General features: G+C 34.8%; 1 protein-coding gene across 5 annotated transcripts in view; it reads left to right on the forward strand.

Moving 5' to 3' along the window:
* ULK4 (unc-51 like kinase 4) overlaps window positions 1–20,229 on the forward strand; it is a 257,257-nt gene that overhangs the window by 110,128 nt on the left and 126,900 nt on the right. For all 5 annotated transcript variants that reach the window (XM_069810917.1, XM_069810925.1, XM_069810901.1 and 2 more), the window contains one exon: window positions 4,462–4,554. In XM_069810917.1, the coding sequence (XP_069667018.1) occupies window positions 4,462–4,554 (93 nt within the window). The remainder of the gene's footprint in view (window positions 1–4,461; window positions 4,555–20,229) is intronic.

Consider the following 20,229-nt stretch of genomic DNA (forward strand, 5'->3'; position numbering starts at 1 on the left):
AGGTGATCAGTGCAAGAAGGCACAGAGGGAACAAAAAGCAGAGGAGGGTTTGAGGATTTTCTGCAGAAAAGAAAACTCAAACTCGGTTTTGACTTGAAAGCCTCACAACTCAATTTGGAGAAGACTCAAAAAGAAACTAGGAAGAGACCAAAGCACCTGCTTTGGATATCAAAAAAGACACAAAAGGTAAGTTTTGTTCAGCAGTGTTCTAGGCATAGGTAAGAAAATATTGATGGGAGGTCATACACTCTCTACAGTTCTCAAGCTTTATCTGGATGCAAAGGGGTCTGGCCTAAATCTAAGGAGAAGGGAGGTCTAAGATTCAGTGTAACCTACTTGTAAAGATAATGTAAAGCTCTATCCCAAGAAGTAAGAGTTACTTGAAAACTCTGAGATAGAAAGTAAAGAGAGAAGTAGATTGTGTTTGCAGGCTGAAGAGGTGTTTGCTGATGTTGTTTAGTTGATGTTGTTTTGCTGATGTTTGCTGTTGCTGGACAAAGGGTGGGACAGAGTGTGACTCAGCTGGAGGACAGTGAAAAGGAGAGGCATGCAATAGCTGCTTGTTCGTGGGCAGTCTGGGGAAGTAGGTATTTCAACCCCTTTTGATTCTACTTTTTAAGAACTGAGAGCTGTTGAGTATGGAAGGGAGGGACATCTGGGTTTAACTTGTGATGGTCTTTTTAACAAAGGTTATAATGATACTCATTTGTGTATATATTTCATTCCTATAAATACCTTCTGCAAATTAATTTGTTTAAATGTAAAACTGACCCAGGAAATAGAATTTTGGTCACTATGCATGAAATAGAAATGGTCTTTATTTTGAGATAAATGCAGGAATGCAGTATTTAATACTTTGTTTCTCATCTTCTGCATCATCAATAAAATGGTAATTCCCTTAAATATTTGTGCATTTGTAGATCAGAAAGTTAACTTCCTCATAGGATTTTGATTGAATTGAATGAAATAGCTTAATTAAATTTCAGTTCACTGAAAGGTTAGTTGCCTGAGTGTTTCATAACCAAAATGAAACTTTCAGCTATAGAAAATGAATACAAGCTTTCTGTTACATATCCAGGTTTTTTTATCAGAAATTGAAACATCAGCTCTTTTTCATTTAATTCTTAATATTCCTAATTATATATGATTTGAAATTTGAGCCAGAAGCAGCAAAATAAGAGGAATGTGTAAATAAAGTTTTATTTCATTTGAAAGATTACGTAGCTTGTTCTTAGTAGACTGCCAAGCCGGTTCTGCAAGTACAAAGTCCAGGATACTTGTAGATAAACTGTCCAGACTTTTTTAAGAGCTTAAAAGAATCCATATCCCCAAATCTTTAGGTCCTCTTGTCATGATTGCTTATAAAAAAGATTGACAAAATAACTCCTTCCAGTGTAGTACCTCTAATTTATATAACCCTTATAAAATGTTCTCTAAAACTATCATTACTAAATTGATTTGTGTTTTGAAGTAGCAGGGATATCATTGGATGAACTCATTCATTTAACAAAGTATCTGAAGCACAGAATATTTTCCCTTCAGAGAAGATTCATGTATTTGTAGCTCCTAATGGCCTTTACTCAGGCAATGTGTTTATATTAATTGCTAAGACATTGACTTTAGTAATCTGCATTTTCTCATGTGGTATTTGGCTTGATGGATCACTGCACCTTCCTTTAGAAATATCCTTTACTAGTGTTATCTTGTGGGAGGGGGAGAATAGAGTTTACAGTAAAAGGAAGTAAAGTGAGACTGTTTTTATTGAACCTCGAGGAATTAGGATGCTTAGTGTGCACAATAGTAAGTCTCTTTCAAATGTAATACATAGAAGCCTTAAAATTGTTTAAAGTGGACCACATTTAGGGAAGGTATTGATGTGTTTATAATAAAAAAAGGATATTGCCAAGTGTCAGATTTTTAAGCTAGGATGGCTGATTCGTTCATTATTACTATTAGGAAGTACCATTTTGGAGACTTAAACCCATGTCTTCTGCAGTGTGCAGATGACTTCTGGCACCTGGGTCACCTGATAGCATCTTTGCTTGCCTTAAAAGATTTAGTCATGAATTCTGAAAAAAAAAATGCAAATAGTTCCATTATGTTTGATAGGAATATGTATTGCTTGCACATAGACACCAGGATCGGTGTCTACTAATGCATTACAGTATTTTCTTCTTTTATGAAGAAAGGGACTTTTTAATCACCAGTGAGAAATACTTGTCTTTTGGGAATTCTTATCTGTTATTTGTAAAGGAGAGATTTTAGTAACTGAAGAGATGAAGCCAACACTGACTTCTATTTGGTTAATTGTGTAGATTCTCTGATGTGGTTTGCAACTGTACAGCAGCACATTCCAGCTAATACGTAGTAGTCACAACACGTTGCCCGTAGGCTGCGTGCTTGTGTTAGCCGCTGTGAAGGAGCTACATCAAGACTGCACAGCTGGCGTGCTTCACCCTCCTCATCATAGAGTTGTCCAGATCAGAGACTTGGACAGAAAGCACCACATGTCCTTCTAGATTTCCTTCCTGTGTTAAATTGGAGTGCTGAGGTGTGGTGCCCAGGGAGAGGGGATCTTAATTCCAGAGAATAGCTGGCACACAGTAGGGTACATGCCAACACCCAGGTGGTGGGAAGTGATCTGGATTCCTCTGTTCAGGCAGCACTAGGGATCTCAAGATGTCAAGTAAAATTCTTGGTGATTTGCTTGATTCCACTCCCTCCCCCCATCAGAACACAAAAAGAAAAAAAATGTAGTGGAAGCATTTTGTTGCACAAAACATGATAACCTATCACATTTTCCTGCAGATTATCCTTTCATTTGTACTTGATTAATTCTTCATGGTTTTTCTTTTACAAATGAAGAGGTTTATGCTTCCAATTCTATTACTTCCACATGTTTAAAGTAGCACTACTTGTAATCAAAGATGGTATTTTGACATGGCTGAGTCTGTGGGTTTTTATGCTTACTTACATCTTTCTCTCTTGCATCACTGTATCCTATTGCTGTCCAGAATAATTTTGATTTAAACAAAATAAAAATAGCCTTGTTTGTTGGGCAGGCATTACTGGAATGTTAGCAGCAACAGCAAGGTCCATTTTGGTTTTCACCAGCCTGTTTTCCTTTACCAAGATTTCCATGAGGTGATATCTGGAAATGTTTGTGTCCTGGTTTCAGCTGCAATAAAGTTAATTTTCTTCCTTGTAGCTGGTACAGTGCTGTGTTTTGGATTTGGGGTGAGAATAATGTTGATAACACGCTGATGTTTTAGTTGTTGCTAAGCAGTGCTTACAAGGACTTTTCAGCTTTTCATACTGCCCTGCCAGCAGAGGCTGGGGGTGCACAAGAAACTGGGAGGGGACACAGCCAGGACAGCTGACCCAAATGAGCCAAAGGGGTATTCCATACCATGTGATGTCATGCCCAGTATATAGACTGGGGGGAGTTGGCCTGGGGGCACTGCGGCTTGGGGATTGGCTGGTCAGCGGGTGGTGAGCAATTGTATTGTGCATCACCTGTTTTGTATGTTCTATTACTATTATTATTATTTACTTTCCTTTTCTGTCCTATTAAACTGTCTTTATCTTAACCCATGAGTTTTACTTTTTTTTTTTTTTTTCCCTCCACGATTCTCTCCCCCATCCCACTGCAGGGGGTGGGGGTGGGGAGTATGTCAATGGCTGTGTGGTGCTTAGTTGCCAGCTGGGGTTAAACGATGACAGTTTCATAGATTTTTTTTTTTTTTGTAGTTTTATCTTCACTGCCATAGCTCTCAAGAAATGCTGTTTTTGAAGTGTATTCATATTGTTCTGTTCCATATTACTTGGAAAATGGAAGTATGCTCTAGTTAAAGCAATATTTTTTGAAATTTGAAATAAAACATAAACCTCAGTGTGAGTGTTCCACAAGTGAAATATTTTGTTTTGAGAAAAATCACTATGTAAACAAAATACAGAGCTTAATCGTATATAAGTTGATTGATGGTCTTCCTGAGCACCCAATAAATCTTCTTCCTAATATTTTGAGGTTTGGTTTCAACTTGTCTCTTGAAGATTAGATTTTTTAATATATAAAATATATATAATATAGATCAAGAAATAAATTATATGCATATAGACAAGATGCATGTTTTATAAATATATTTTAATATAATTTATATTTAAAGATGTGCATGTGTTATAAATATATATATTATTACATATTTATAATTGTGTATCTCTAAAAAATAATGTGTTCTTTTATTACTGCTGCTTTTAAAGTTAATCTGATGCTGGTTTTAAAATACTCTAAGTGAGTCTTGTTTATTGCTTTGTACAGTTCCAAACAGCATTGTATTTCCATTGTGGTTATTATAAGGTTTGGAAATGGGAAATGATGTATTTTTAATATCAACTTTTTAGCACGCATCTCTTGACCTTTTTTTTTCACTGTTGCTACCCCTTTTCCCCCTCCCCTTTCAGGTATGAGCACATTCTGCTGGCTCCAGACCCAGTACCAATGTATGCTCTGAAACTGTTGGTGGCCCTGACTGAACACAGCCCTGCTTCTGTAAGGTGACACAACTACACATTCTCTGTTGTTCTGGGTTCTTTCTATTTCAGTTAATTTTTTTCCATTAGGACGTAACAATAACTTAGATTTCGCTGTCATACTACTTTGACTAGCACTTAGGATATTTAGAAAATCCTTGGAGAGTATTTGTTATAGAACACAATCTTGGGTCTTTTGTGCCAATTTTATATGATCCTGGTTATTTTAATATGGACTAGAGACAAAATTGTAAGAATTTTAACATTAAAATTATTGTTGAAAACTTAAAAAAAATTAATACCCAAACTTTATCAAAACCATTTCCCAGGTAAGCATATTTGTACGAGGATAAAGGTGATGTGTTTGTAAAAGTTTAGACCAGTCAATTCACTTTAAAGCTGTTCATTTTTTTCTGCAAATATAGCTACCCTTTTAAGTTCCTAAATATGGATTTTTAATGTTTGGTATAGGTACACTCAGTATGTTTAGAAGTATCTTAATGTCTCTTTCTTCTTGTTCCAAAGTTTAGGCTGTGATGGACAAAAAACCCAAAACAGTGGCATAGAACTTAAACTGCATTTGTTGATAGTAATAAGGAAGCATCTCTCTCATATGTGTGCACACATGCAGCTATTCCTCTTCCCTGATCTGCCCAGAAAATCAGGTTGTTCTTGCACTCACCATTGTCTGTTTATGGTGTCTGATAGCGTTACAGCTAAGAAGTCACTGCATACCATACTGTCTTGCTTTGATTGATTGAAATGAGCACAAGATAAAAAAAAAAAAAATAAGGAAGGAAATTTAATTTGTTTTCCCACTGTTTTTATTACAAAAGATGAAAACATCCTCTTTTAATCTTTTATGATGCTACTGTGGACAGTGCTTTAATATACTAAGTAGACTAGAAATGAACTAGGAAATAGAGTGGCTTGAGATTTTAAATGGTTTGAATACAGTTAATGTGCTTAATTGTATTTTTTATTGTCTAGAAGCTGGTAATGCTACTGCAGGATTTTATGTATTATGCAAACAAAGAGTACAGCTTTTTATTTTTAGAATTAACCTACAGATATTCTAATACTTTGAGTTACAAAAAAATATTTCTGTAATTAGAAAGCTGGATATTATAGCAGCACTTTCTTCTGCATAATGAATTCTCTTTATTTGAGGAATCATGTGTATTTGCCATTAAGCTCAGTGTAGGTAGATTGTAGATGCACACTCATGCTCATGGTCTTCTTACAGCAGACAGCAATTCTTTTCTTAGTATTATTAAAGAGCAGCTGTGGATATCCAATAAACTGTTAATAATTTTAAATACCAGTGTATATGGTACTGTTTTTTAAGGACGAGCTACTAGATTCCAGATACTAACACATCTGTAGTTGTTCCGTTTCTCACATGTCTTACTGGCCCTCTTCTTTTACTTTCACTAAATAATTTGTTTGGCTAGATTTCTGAAGGAGTGGAGTTTATGGAGTTCTCTTTGTCTGTCTTCTTCCTGATTCTTTGACTTCCCAATAACTTTAGCTGGAAGTAGCTGATGCATTGAAAGCATGACAGAAGTGAATAATATATTCATATTTGTACAAACTGCTTGTGAACAAAACAAGAACCAGGTACATGCTACAGTGAACACTAGATCACAATTGATCCTGTTTTGATTTGATGGCTAATTAATCAGTACACATGTAGCTCAGAATTACTCAAGGCATATGCTCTCTTTTGCCCCTTTCATTAGGCACATGGAAAATATCTGCGATTATTGTGATGGGAAGTAAATAAGTAACATCGGATGCAAATCCATTGGGATTAAATTTGTTCTTTGTGGAAAAACTCTACTATATTTTAGTACTGTTAACAGTGATGTGAGTCACTTTTCATTGAGTCTCTGTGGCTTCTCCAAGCTTACATTTTGTCCGCAATGCCTGTCTTTCAAGGATGGATGCTTTCTCCTGTGACTTGCTTTAAACAAATAAAAATGGTGACAGCAAAAAGATTGTAAAATGACAAAATGTTAGATTAGTATTTACTTTATTGTTTCCATGTCTTTAAAAAATAGCTATTATTATTAACCTCATTATGAAATAAAAAAGAGTGAATTGGGAGGAGGATGAGGGCTACTGTGTTTTATTTAGTTTGTTCCATATGATAGCTTGTTCTCAGACACGTTCAACTAATGCATTCTCACTTTCTTGCTCTCTCTTTTTTTTAATCCCACCATTTTTCTTGTATCTCAAACTTAACCTTTCTTCTTCCTATCTCCTCAGTCTCTTTTCCCGATAGAGGCATCAACATTTGAGCAGTTCTTATTTTAGCACTTGAAAGGAGACAGATGCAGTCCAATTTTTTGTTTCATTTTTTTCATAGCTGATACTGTAAATCAGCTAACTTGTGATATCGGAGGAAAAACATTTGTTCATCTTTTTACCATTTTTTTTGACACTTCTGTTTTCTATTACAGGTAGTTTGCTCTATATGGCAGAGGCACAGATATTTGAATATTATTATATTTTTGATGTCTTATAAGCTTATGATAAAATACTGCTAATGTATGATACATATTTTGAATGCTTTTAATAATAAATATCTTGTAAGAATACAGAAAAATACCTTGTAATCTTTGCCATTGCTCCACTGTTGGGGTCATTTTTAACATTCTGTATTATGGGAGCTCTTCCACTCTATTGCTTTTCAATTTAGCAGGGGAGAATTCTAGTGATATCCCATTAATGTGCTGCAGAATTAGATCTCTCACAAACGTAAGTTCCAGCATGTGTAAGATGGTAGCTGTAAAAAAATCTTGAATGTGTTTCTATAAGCACAGTAAGTATTTGGACATCTGATCATATGAGCATCCACAGGAAGAAAATCCAGATTTAGAGAAGGATGAGTGTTTTCTTGTTTGTTTTCACTTTAATGGGTTAGAGTATAAATGAACCCCGTGTTTCCTGTACATACCTGTTTTTACATCATGCAACAATTGCCATCTGATAAAACCTCATTTAGAGATTGTTTACTGAGAAAAATAGCAGATATTGGAAAGATGAGCTTTGAACAGAATTTGTCCATCAGTTGCCTATTTTATACTGGGCTCAAAGCTAATAGTCTGGCTTTAAGAGTGTTAATAGTACTCTGTTGTGGCTCTCCTAAATACCTCTTGCCTTGTTTTCTTCAAAAATTTTTCATGTTTTATGGTAAGAAAAATTGGGGACATAAAAAACCAGTGAGACAATTAATAGCAGAGTTCATCTTTAGGTATTTTGAGACCGATGATTTTTAAAAGAAATCACTGATATTAAGGAAACATGTAGCTTCAGTTAATGATTAATCTCTGGACTACTGGAAATTTGCATTAGGGTTTTTTTTTTTTCCTTTTGTTAATTACTCTTGGTGGATTGTACTTGTGTAAGGAGTTGTTGGAGGAACTGTACTTCTCACAGTGGGAGCGAATGTTTGCAGCAGGGCGAGATCTGATTTAACTATGCAAAGTCCGTACTCAAAAAGAGCAGTATCATAAGATAACTTGTCCTTTGTGTGTTTATCAACTGATGTATAGGTTGTGTGTACTGATAGAAAGTCAGACATAATCTATTCATTAAGGGTTGGGGATTTTTTTTGGTTCCTGCTTTGAGTCTTGTACGCTGTTTTTTTGTGGTCTGTAATAAGATTGTTAGGTTTTTCTAGTAATAAGGAAGAGTTGATGTGAATTTCTTAGTTTCTATTAATATGGTATATCAGTTAGCTCTTCTTAAATGTTTTGACTATTGTAAGGTATTTTATACTGTGCTACTCCAGGAAGCTTGTACTGGATCATGATTCTTAACTTGGCTCTTGGTCTTATAGATAAGGTTATGAAATGTAGCTATATATTGCTGTGTGCTCTTTTATGCAGCTACTTGACTTACCTTTAGTCAGAAACTTAAAGCATTTGATGGCATTAATATATCTGAAAGCTAAATGCTCAAAACTATGGAGTCTGGTTTTTATAGGTTGCTAAAATAGACATTTTTGATTGTAAGGAAAGGACACAGTAAAGGAAATAGAGTGGAAGTGAGGGGAGTGTCAGATACTGCATTGGATAATAATCATGAGTGGGATGCATTGCAGTATTCTGCTATTAAAGTCATTTCCTGAGGGAGAAAAAAGATCATCTAAAAACTAATGGTGTGACCCTTCTTATATTTATGGTGGATTGAAGGACAGGGGAGCAAATTAAGGAGCATTCCCCACCTCCTATCCTTACTGTAAATTTCCCAGACAGACATTAGGCACTGCTCTAGAAAAGGGGAAAAGGTGGTAGAAAACAAAATAGGAAGGTGCTGAAGAGCAACAAAAGATCTGCTACTTCTAAATGCCACAGATCTAGTACCTGTGAAGATGATAGATGGATCGACCTTGTACACTGCAGCAGATTGTCTTGACTAATTAAAGGAACACTTTATCACAATGTCTTTGAAATCATCCAAGAATGGTCCAATTTTCAAACTTCATTTATACTACTGTTTGGACCCATGCATTATCTATTAAAGACCATTAAAGGCACGTTTTAGAGTTGGTGTTAGTAATGAATTGATCCTCTTCTCATACATCATGATGTTCTACATTAGTATTTGTTTACATTTCAGTATATTCTGAAATGGTCTATCTAATGCCTATGCCCTCAGTTTCAGAAAACAAACAGTTAAAAAAAAAAAAAAAAAAAAGCCAACCCCCGAACCAAACTCCTTGGAGTTCAATTGGGTGCTTTTAAGTAGTTTGTGTTGGTAGAATTGTGATTTGGTTCACAAACACTTGTTAGTGTTGTGCCTCTTTGAACCTGGTGTAGTTTCTTTGCCATTATTCTAGAGGGCTAGCACTTCAGTGCTGTCCTGTCCTGGTGAATTGATTAATGTGGGCTTATATTAATTGCTTTAAAAATACTTTGTTCTTCTCATTAGTCATTTTAATTTCCTAGTTTAAGGTTTAAGTGCTTACTTTAAAAAGTAGATCTATTTGCTTCTAAATTACTTCTCTGTTCTTATGTGTGTTTTTGTTTTCTGTAATGAATATGAATAAAATAATATGGAGTAGTTCTGATAACAGGTAAGGCTATGGGGCTTAGTCCAACTGAACTGAACAGTAGAATTACATGTTAGAAGTGTACAACATTAGTGAGAAAATCATAATGCAGATGGTTTGAGAGAGATTGTCAGAGGATGATACAGTTTTATTAGAACTTTGGGGAATATTTTTGTAGATTTTGAACCTGATTCTGATTACACTAGTTTCACATCTATGAACATTGAGTTGCAAACCCCTTGATTTTCCTGTTAGAGAAGTAATGGTAATATAAAACAGCAAAGAATTTGTATGATCTTTGTTATTCCTATTATTTGGTATAATATTTGCATATATGCTGCTTTATTGAATAACATCAGGCAAGAAGTCCTACCCAGAAACAGACTCTTGAAATGTTAAGTTGTATGTCAGCTAATAACAGTGTTGTCAAGTATCACATCATTGTAATTCATATCAAAGGCAGTGGTCAGAGTTCATTATTGCAAGTGAGTTCTCATAGTCTAGTCATGTACTGACTGTAATACTAATCACCGGTTTTAATGTAAAACACAACTCCTTAGTGTTACATTTTATAGAAGTTTCCCTTTAGTGAAGAAATTGGCTATTAACCTTAAACCTGTAATTTTGTTTCCTCTTTTGTGTTGCTGATCAATTGCTGAATGTCTAAGTTTTAAAAATGTGAGGCCACTATTTGATGTTACTGTTAAGTCAATTATTGAAAAAGTCATATTGTAATGTTCACATTTACTCTTTTAATGTAAGGCATTAAACAGGAGAAAATACCATTAATTCTTGGTTATTTTTACTTTCAAGCGTGACTTTTTGCCAATGTAAATATAAATAGCAAATAAAAAATAAGCAGCTCATGAGGAAGAGTCACCTGGTTAGGATACTACAGTTGGAGTTGTAGACTTGAGTGAATTCAGTTCTGCCGCAAATCCTCTGTTCAGCATGAAGCAAATCTAAACCACCATCCAATCCATTGTCTTGTGTTCAACAGTAGGTGCCCAGAGAAGACTATAGGAAGAAGGCAAGAGAGTGGCAATACTTTCTGCATGCTTTCTCAGTCCCCTGTGAGTTGTTTTTTTCAGAAGCCATTTAAGAAGATGGGGTGTTCTGTAGAGAGTAGCTATTGATAAGTAATTTTCATTTCATTTACATGTGTTCAAAAAGATATTTGCCAAATAACTTTCAGCATTAATAGTTACTCCATAGCATAATCACCTGCATATGAAGATTTATCACCTTTAGGGGTTTTCTTTGAATTTCTTTGTTTAATCTGGCACTTGCCACTTAATTTGATGCTATCAGGTTCTTACAGTTAAAAATAAGCACACGCTACTTCATAAACTTCTGGCATATTTTCTCCTTTAGCTGTAACTTTTGCAATCTGAACAGTCCTGCCTATTTTTTAAGAGCCTTTAGCAGGGGTCCTTATAAAACACATTTTGAAAGCTCAAGAATACTGTGTCAACCAGCTCTCATTTGTCCACGTGCTGACTGCCTTCTTCAAAGATCTGTCATGGATTTGGCATTTCATCCCTTTAAAATCAGAGTCTTGGTTCTTGCTCTGTGCATGCCTACCCGTTCTGTTATTCAGAATAGCTTCTACTCATTTGTTCAGCTTAGAATGTCTGTAATGCCCAGATTTTCACCCCCCCCATCCAACTTTTCTCAAAAGTCAGTATCCGATAACATCACATTTTCTGTCTTTTAAATCTCCTATGAAAGCAGAGAGTTTTAAACAAGGTACACGCTACAGTTAAGAGCTATTTTCTTCTCTGGTTCTTTTTGAACTCTTGGGTGGATGCTCTTTGGTCCTGGTGGTTTGTCTCTGTTAATTTTGTTAATTTCGTCTATAACCTCTTTTACTGACACCTCAGTTTGAGGCAGGTGACCATATAGAATCATAGAATCATTTAGGTTAGAACAGACCCTTAAGATTGAGTCCAGCTGTAAACCTAACACTGCCAAGTCCACCCCTAAACCATATCCCTAAGCACCACATCTACACGTCTTTTAAATACCTCCAGGGATGGTAACTCAACCGTTTCCCTGGGCAGCCTGTCCCAATGCTTGGTAAACCTTTCAGTAAAGAAATTTCTCCTAATATCCAATCTAAACCTCCCCTGGCACAACTTGAGGCTGTTTCTTCTTGTCCTATCAGTTGTTACTTGGGAGAAGAGACTGACCCCCACCTCGCTACAACCTCCTTTCAGGTAGTTGTAGAGAGTGATAAGGTCTCCCCTCAGCCTCCTTTTCTCCAGGCTAAACAACCCCAGTTCCCTCAGCTGCTCATGTGCATTCCTTACAAAGAAAAATGCTGCTGTTGGAACCTCTCCAAGCTAATTTATGATAAAAATGGATGTAAATATACTTGTTTGTTTGGGTTTCTTTTCCATTGAGAACTTATAAATTGGCACCATTACAGTAAGATCAGTTTTTACAAAAAATGATTTAAGTGCTTAAAAAAGCATTTCTGCAGAATTTACATGTTTGTAAATACTTGCATGGGTTTTTAAAAATACCTAAAAATCACCAGGGATTCAAGATTTCACTTTACCAGATGATGACCTAAAAAAAATAGGCAACAAAGTCATTCTCCCCTTCTGTGGCCTAATAAACCTATAATTCTTATTCTCTTCAGTAGGACAGCTTCACAAAGAGAGGTTGGACCGTAACCCCCTATAGAGTGAACATAGCCTACTGACTAGCTAAATTTCCCTGAAGAGAGAAGGCTGGGGTTGAAGAGGAGGTTTGGAACCTGGGTCTCTCTTACACTTCTAAGGAAGACATTTGGTAACCATTAAAACAAAACAAAAAACCCCCCAAACTACCCTTTTTAAAAAGAAGACAAGCGAGTAATGCACGAGACTATGAATCCTAAATGGGTATTGATTACTGAACCTGGAAGATAGGAGCATTTTAAGCCTTCATATTGGCTAGATCAGCCAGATCCCTGGTCAGTGTTCTGAATATTGCAAATCCAATTTTAGGCCCATATTCTCCACGTATATAAAGATAGATGCTTTTACTTTTTATGACTGGAAATTCTAGGACCATGAGGACACCTAAATTCTTGTGGAGATCCAACTCAGAAATGCTACTATTCCCAAATGTTCTCTTAATGTTTTCTTGCTCATGCTTTTTTTTTAATAGATAAATCACATATTTTAGATAGTTTGGGTTTTGTTGTTGTTGTTGTTGTTTTGGGTTTTTTTAAATGGAGGAAATATTCAGAGGACTGAAAGATAACCTTGTTATCGTAACACTAAGTGGTGTTGTTCTACCTGCTTACAGTTTTATTAAATGAATATAGATAAGGTTGTTTCATAGCTATGTAGTTAGTATTTATTAATAATATTTTTTTAAAGCTTCATTTTTACCTAGATTTTTTTCCGGCTCAGGGTGGATTTGCCCTTGTATTCTGTTTCTTTCAATAACAGCAAATGGGTTTGGATTTTTGGCAAGTTCCAAAATATTTACCAGTCTTTTCCCTAGAGACTTTGCATAGCAAGAACAGTTAGAGGTACTTATACATGCAAGAACTGCAGTCTCTACACAAATTAAAATCTAAAATGTTGATCTTCATTTTCAATTCAGATTTTAATCCCATTGTTGAATGGATGGCTTAAGTTCACTTTAATGGCTCTTTTCTCCTTTAGATATTCCTTAATTATTTTTTAAATATCTAAGAGATGCTTGATTACAAGTGCTTCTGTGAAGAAAAGGCCTCGCTTTGTGGAATGCTTGCCAGCCTTCTGTTGTATCTCTCTTTCAAACTTCTGCAGTTATTCAGAGGTTGTGACAGCCCTTTTGTCAAGTAGTAGAATGAAATTTTGTAGGAATTGAGAACACTTGAAATCAGTGTTAGCTGACCACCTGAAGAAGCGATCTCTGATGTGTGAACTGGGACCTTTGCTTTTACCTCATCCACTCCCTTCCATTTGTCCCTGGTCAGCCATGTCTCTATCAATCCAAAGGGTTGGGGTTTTTATTTTACATTCAGTAAGAATGTTTTTTTTTTGGGGGGGGGGGGGGCAGTATGTAGAAGGATTTACAATATTGTAGACTATTTTAGAACAGGCCCCAAACCCACATAACATCCTTTGTGCTGCTTCCTTGCTTCTTGCTGTGTCATGATCTGCAGGACAAGTACAAACAGAGGAGTCTCAAATGAGTTAGATTGAAGGTGTAAGGCCTACTTTACTTTCCTTATTTAGTGCATTGAAATCATAGGTAAGTAATTTAGCAGATAGATGTGTTTATGTTTACACCTTACAGATCACCCATCAAAAAAACATATGGGTTCAGAAGCTTTCACTAACATTATCTGACTAACAAAGTGTTGGAAGTCTGAGGTGTAAAGTGACTGCTTTGCTATCTTGGAAATATTCCAAGATTACAGGTAAAGTGTTGATTTTGTTGGTGAATGAAGTACTTTCTCACCCACATTCTTTCATTTAGCAGATTTTGTTTATAATTTCTTAGGGATAAGAATAATAACCAGAGATATTGGTTGATGCAAAAGACTAATTGCAACCCTTATTTGTGCAAGTAGTTGTGTGTGAACTCTCTCAGGCGTGAGAGTGCTTACCTGTAGAAGGCCAGAAGCAAGAAAAAGTTGCTTGACGTACTATTGTATAGAATATCTCAAGTTGGAAGGGACCCAAAAGGATCATCAAGTTCAACTCCTTGTTCCTCGCACGACTACTTAAAACTAAATCATATGACTAAGAACATATGACTAAAAGTTTTTTTCAGAATTGTCTGAAGCTTTTTCATATATCAAATTAGTTAAAATTATTTAGCAAATTATAATTTTATGTTTAAGCCTCAGTCAGGCTTGACTTTAAAGTTATAAATACACAAATGCCTAAAATAAAAAAAAAAAAATTAAAAAGGCTTTGGAAAAGTATCTGGGATATGGTTGAAATAATTCGTCTAACCAGCTATTGATTTATTTTAGACAATATTATAATTTTGTGAAACATCAAGATGTATTTTATGTTAAACAAAAATCTGAAAATTAACTTATAAAAACTTTAATGCAATTTTTTATTTAAAATTATGTTAAAAAATAGCAGAACTGGAGAAAGGACTAACATTGTTGTGCTTCCTTTCCTTCAAACAAGTCTTTAAAACTAGAGGAAGAATGGAATTGTTTTTCTTATTTTCCAGTTGGATACAATAATAGTCTAAAATACACAATCACAACCTGGCAAAAACTTCAGAAAATATTAGTCTTCAAGCCTTAACAGCAATAGCATTAAAAAAAGCTCTGCTAAAAAAAATGGTTTAGGATCCTTAAAGGAAGTAAGATTTACTAGACTTTCATCAGTTCCATTTGTGATGATTAGTGAACTTCATCTTTAAGCTGAAAAATCTCTTGAGGCATAATACTTATTAAAATCAGTTTTCAGAGTAAGATATTGTGATTGTAATGAAAAGCTTTTCAATTGTATAATTTCTGATACTTCAGGAGATGAGTAGATTTATCAGAAATTATCATGATCACTTGACCATACTTGCAATTCATTGTGTTTTAATTAATCTGATATTGAAAGTTTATGAAGAAGTATGGTTATTTTTATAGACATTCCAAGAACCTGATTGTTAGATGTGTATTTTTAAAGTAAGATTTGCATTTCTTTTCCACATAACTCTTATTATTATATCATTAAGTCCTCATTGCTCTCCATTCTCATAACATGAACTCTTAACAAAATTTCATTGAGGTATGTTATTTTGTCTAAACTAAAACATAGATATACTTCAGTGAAATACCAAAACTCAGAATGGATGATTGACATGCTTTGGTTCAGTTGAGCCTTGTAACTGGGGTACTTACTATATCACTTTGAATCAAATTGGTGAGGGACTTGGAAATTAGTCTCCTAAGTCAGTCTTTAGCAGAAAGGACAATCATTTGGTTATTTTGTCTAAGACTGGACACATTAGTACAGTCCAGTTTTCCTGAAACTGTTTTCTTTTAGGGTGAAATAGAACTAATGTTAAAAATGTGTGAAGACAATTTGAATAGAGTAATTTTTAGTGTATTTGCAAATTGTGGTATAGATTCACCTTAAACTTTGAAAATTGTCCCTAAATGGAGCTTTTGTTCTCTAGTAAATTCTAATTTCTAGTAACAGTCATGTAGAGCACAGAATACAGTTTTGTTGTGCACAGTGAGAGGAAAAAAAATCTGTAAAATGATCATGGAAAACTAAATCAAAACTACAGTTAGTGTTGGTTTATGGCTTTGTAAATCAGTTTCTGTCATTTTCTGCAAGTTTGTATAATATGTAAATCAATGCATAGTTTTCCTGTTTTGGTTTCTTAGAGATAAGTGGAATAGAAAAATTATCAACCATAAATCCGTATTGAAACATGTCACTGAACAAACTGAAATAAGCTGTGGTGTGTAGGTATTATCACTGGCAATATTGGACTATTTTTGTGGCCCACAATGGATGGAACTAAATTTATTATATACAGAAAGCTAGGGTCTGTATTAAAAAAAAAAAGAAGTAAATAGTCTAATCTTAGGAGGAAGGTTGCTTTTTTTTATTCTGATGGTACTGGTCAACTAGGAATAGCCTGGCATATTACTTTACATTATAGCTCCTAGCACTTTGCAGGTAGTCCATTCAGAGAAGTAATCTGTCCTTTGTAGAGTGTAATCAACAATGTGAATGGGAACACTGTGGGCTTAAATCTCAAATCCTTGATATCAGAGTGAATGAAGAGATTTTATAATCTCAGCAAGGAGGAAAATAGGAGACTATTGAAAAGGGCTTGAATACATATTTTTAATGTTTTAGACTAAATTCTTTTTCAAAGCTAGGAGGAAGCATTGACTTGTAGGTGTCAAGAGACCATGAAGATAACACATAATGGAAATATTAATAAAAAAATTTCAAGCAAAATATCCCTCAGGACTTAGTACTCAAGGGAAAGAAATACAATTTTTTTTAAGTCATATTTTTTAAGGAGCCAAACTTCATGTAATTTCTTTTTAAAAGTGAAACAAAGATTTTATACCCTAAAAAGCAGGAAATTGATATAATTCCAGTATGGCAAAGATTTTGTTGCCACTGAATGTGCAGAGCACAGTTGCAGAGGCTGCGACTTTGTCAGAGCTTCAAACATTTTTATTTATGACCCTAACCTTTAGTGTCTCTCAAGCTTTCTGTCGTAGTATTTTCTTGTTTTATACCACGTTGTAGGTCTGCAATATTTGGGGCTGATAACACATATACTTCGCTTCTAATTTTTAAAAAAATTTAATAATAATTTTCATGCCTGCTTGCAATTACTGCCTCACTGACTGGGAATAATTTTGTATTATGATTTTATATCAAAAAAGGGGGACACTTCATTTTAGGATTGTTGGTTAGGTATTCTATTCTACTTGTGAATAGGCAAGGGTAAAATTGTAGGAAATAATGGGAAATCGGTAAAGCACAATACATTGTGGCTTAGATATATCAAAAGACAAATATTCCTATAAAAATATGAATTTTGAAGCTGGAAACTGAACAGGAATTGAAAATACAAACTGTTGTCCCTCAGTAAGCTTGCTGAGACTACTGGCAAAATGACTGGGATTGTGTTGACACCCTTCCCATAAATGTGTGCAACAGACAGTTTTTGAGCTTACACTGGGACTGAAAGTAAGCCCCTTTCATTTCACCGCATAATTACTGGAAGCTATTAACAATTCCACTGCTGTTACATGATAAAAACAAAACTGCTTTGGTTCACTACATTTAATGCAAATCTTCATATTGGACTTATTGAAAAATATTTTCCTTGAATTTCACATACATTGACACTTGTAGCAAATACTCGAGATATTTGAAAGAAGAAACACCCTACTTCAGGTATTTTTCTTACAGTGGAATTGTGCATTTATTTGAATTCTCAAATCTTGTTCCTTTGTGTTTATGAATAGCAGTCAGCCTTTTCTTGTTAGGTTTCCCATATTCAATATTAATTATATGCTTGTGAAATATCTTCAAAATATAATCATCAAATAATGGTGGTGTATATCTCCTTCACATACAGATCTTTATTGTTGTGTTTATCTTCCTTTTCTGTCTGCTACAAAAAGTGAAGCATTAAATAAAAATCTGATTATTCTACGTCCAAAATAATTTTCTGCCCACTGAAAGGCCAAAAGTCCTCTCTTCGTCCTTGCCCCCTGGGTCATTTGAAATGTAAACTACAGTTGCTGAGAAGGCTTAGGAACCAGAATTGAAGAATAACTCTTTTCAAGAAAATTGACTTTAAAATAATTGGGACACCTAAAGACAAGGTTGATAGATCTTCTCCCTGATGTATTTTATGGTAGATGCCATTGTAAATTGTGCCTTGGTATAATATTTCTTAAAATCAATGATGAGATCATTGTCTTTGCCTTTGAACAGCTGCTGAGGGCATGGTATGAAAGTGTGGCAGTAAGGTGACTTTGAAACTTTCTGGTTCAGTGGTGGGTCTTTATTATTTGCGATTCACCCAGAAAGAGTAAATTTGTGTGAGCTGTTCTCTAATTTATTCAAGGTACCAATGGCACTAAGAGGCTATTCCAACTTAGAAACTCATATCCCTGAGTTTACTTGCTGTATGAGATTGAGATCGAGGAGTTTCCAGTTGATTATTTCCACCAACTTTCTATCCTTCTATGCTGCTGAAGTGGTGTTGGCCATTTTGTGTTCATTTGCTAGCCTTTATTGCAGCTTTTCAATTTGATAATACAAACATTTGCACACTTGTGGGTTTGGGGTTTTTTGTGAATGATCCAGACCAAAAATATAGACATGAATAACAGCAGACTGCAGTGCGTCATGAATTCTTAAGTCATTTGTCAGGGGTCAAAATCAAATTCTGTTTGTGTATTAACCCCTGGTTTTTACTGTGATTTATGTCGTTTGTTGCATTGCTGTCCTAGAAAAGGCATTTATTATGTATAATAAGAAGTGAAAGACTAATTAGTAGTGTTTACTTCAAGTGTAGCAATCTATGGCTTTTATAAAAAAACTTATGACTGATTTTTGAAGATGAATTGACTTAAGAGCACAAATCTCAGTGTTTTGGAAAATTCACTGCCTTGTATTTTTACAGAATGTTGCTCTGTTTCCTTTATTTAGGGACCAGCTGCCACTGTAGGCATAGCCTACCTACAGGTAAATCCTACCTATAAAGGAGGAAAACAGCAGTCTGGAAGTGTTGAATTTATAGTTTTGTGTTTGAGCAGAGAAGTTCCTAAAAAAGTTTAAAAAAATCTAAATAAGGATATTTAATTGCTAGACAATTTCAATTAGAGGAGTAAAATAGTGACATTATTAAACTGCTTTGTCAGTGACACAAGATCAGAAGTTTTATTGATTTCGCTCTATTTTTTTTTTTTTTTCTAATTTGGTATTATGCCCAACTTGAACTCATACAACTGAAACATCTCATCCCATTTTCATCAGACAAAGAATTCTCTATAGGGAACCAGTACAGATATTCTTGATGCCCAATAAGAAAGGAGTTAGTCTTATGCTGTCTCCTCAAAACTGCCTTCATTAGTGTGTACCAGAATTATTCCTGTGAGAAGTAAATGCAAGGCAGTATAAATTCACACCCTGGTATAAGGTACTTCCTTTTGTATGCAAGTGCTGGGACAGAAAGCTTAAACTCTAAACCAGGAGTCCTGCTGTGTAAGGCTCTTACTTCAGAGTACGTGCCTGGAATTTTTAAGGGATCACACCTGTGACAAAAAGCCTTTGTGTTCAGTGTCCTGCAGTAGGTTTGTGTTTTGCAAGAAGGCAATTTAGGATGTCTTAGAAAAACAGATGCGTATTTTTTGAAAGCAAGACCAGAGGCATAAACTCAATTTGAAAAGTGTTAGTGTGTTAAAAATTCGGATTATACTGGTGGCAAGTCTTTTAAAATCAGATGACCAGTTATTTTGAGCCACTGTTGTTTATTTGGATGTAGGTTTAAATGAAAAGAAAATACAAGTACTTGATATTTAGTGTTATGATTTGCTTATACAGGATCATCTTCATACATATGTTTTCCAAACAGGGTAGGACCTAATTTAATATAAATTTTATAAAAGTCTAAAAAGAACCAAACTACTTTTGATTTAGAATATGATCATTCTATGAAATAAATTTCCTAGCTGAACTCTTTTTTCACCTGCTTTAAGACATTTCCTTTGTAAAAAACTATGTAAGATAGCAATGAAGAATGTGATAATATCACTGTCCGTCTTGTGCACGTATATGCAAAGCTGGGATAAACCATTTAAGATTTGTCTTAATACATTGCTTGATGTGACTTTGCTTTAGCTAAGTTATGTGTATCATTTTCTTTAAAGGCTGCAGCTGTTTCTTGTTTCAATCATAAAGGTTTGCAGGTGACCTTTAAGAATAGCCATATTGGCTCTAGTTTCGTCTTAGCTTAGATCAACAGAAAGTATAGCTGACTTCGTAATGCTGTAATAATCAGGACTGCTTACAGTTTTTGAAACTAATTGTGTCATAATTTAGTCTTTACCACAAAATCATTTTTCTAGATTTTGCCTAAACTAGGATTGCTCAGCTATTCTTGGTATTTGTATTTTACTGCCAATGTGTTCTCAG

This window comes from Haliaeetus albicilla, chromosome 2, assembly GCF_947461875.1.
Source record: "Haliaeetus albicilla chromosome 2, bHalAlb1.1, whole genome shotgun sequence".
Taxonomy (NCBI): Eukaryota; Metazoa; Chordata; class Aves; order Accipitriformes; family Accipitridae; genus Haliaeetus; species Haliaeetus albicilla.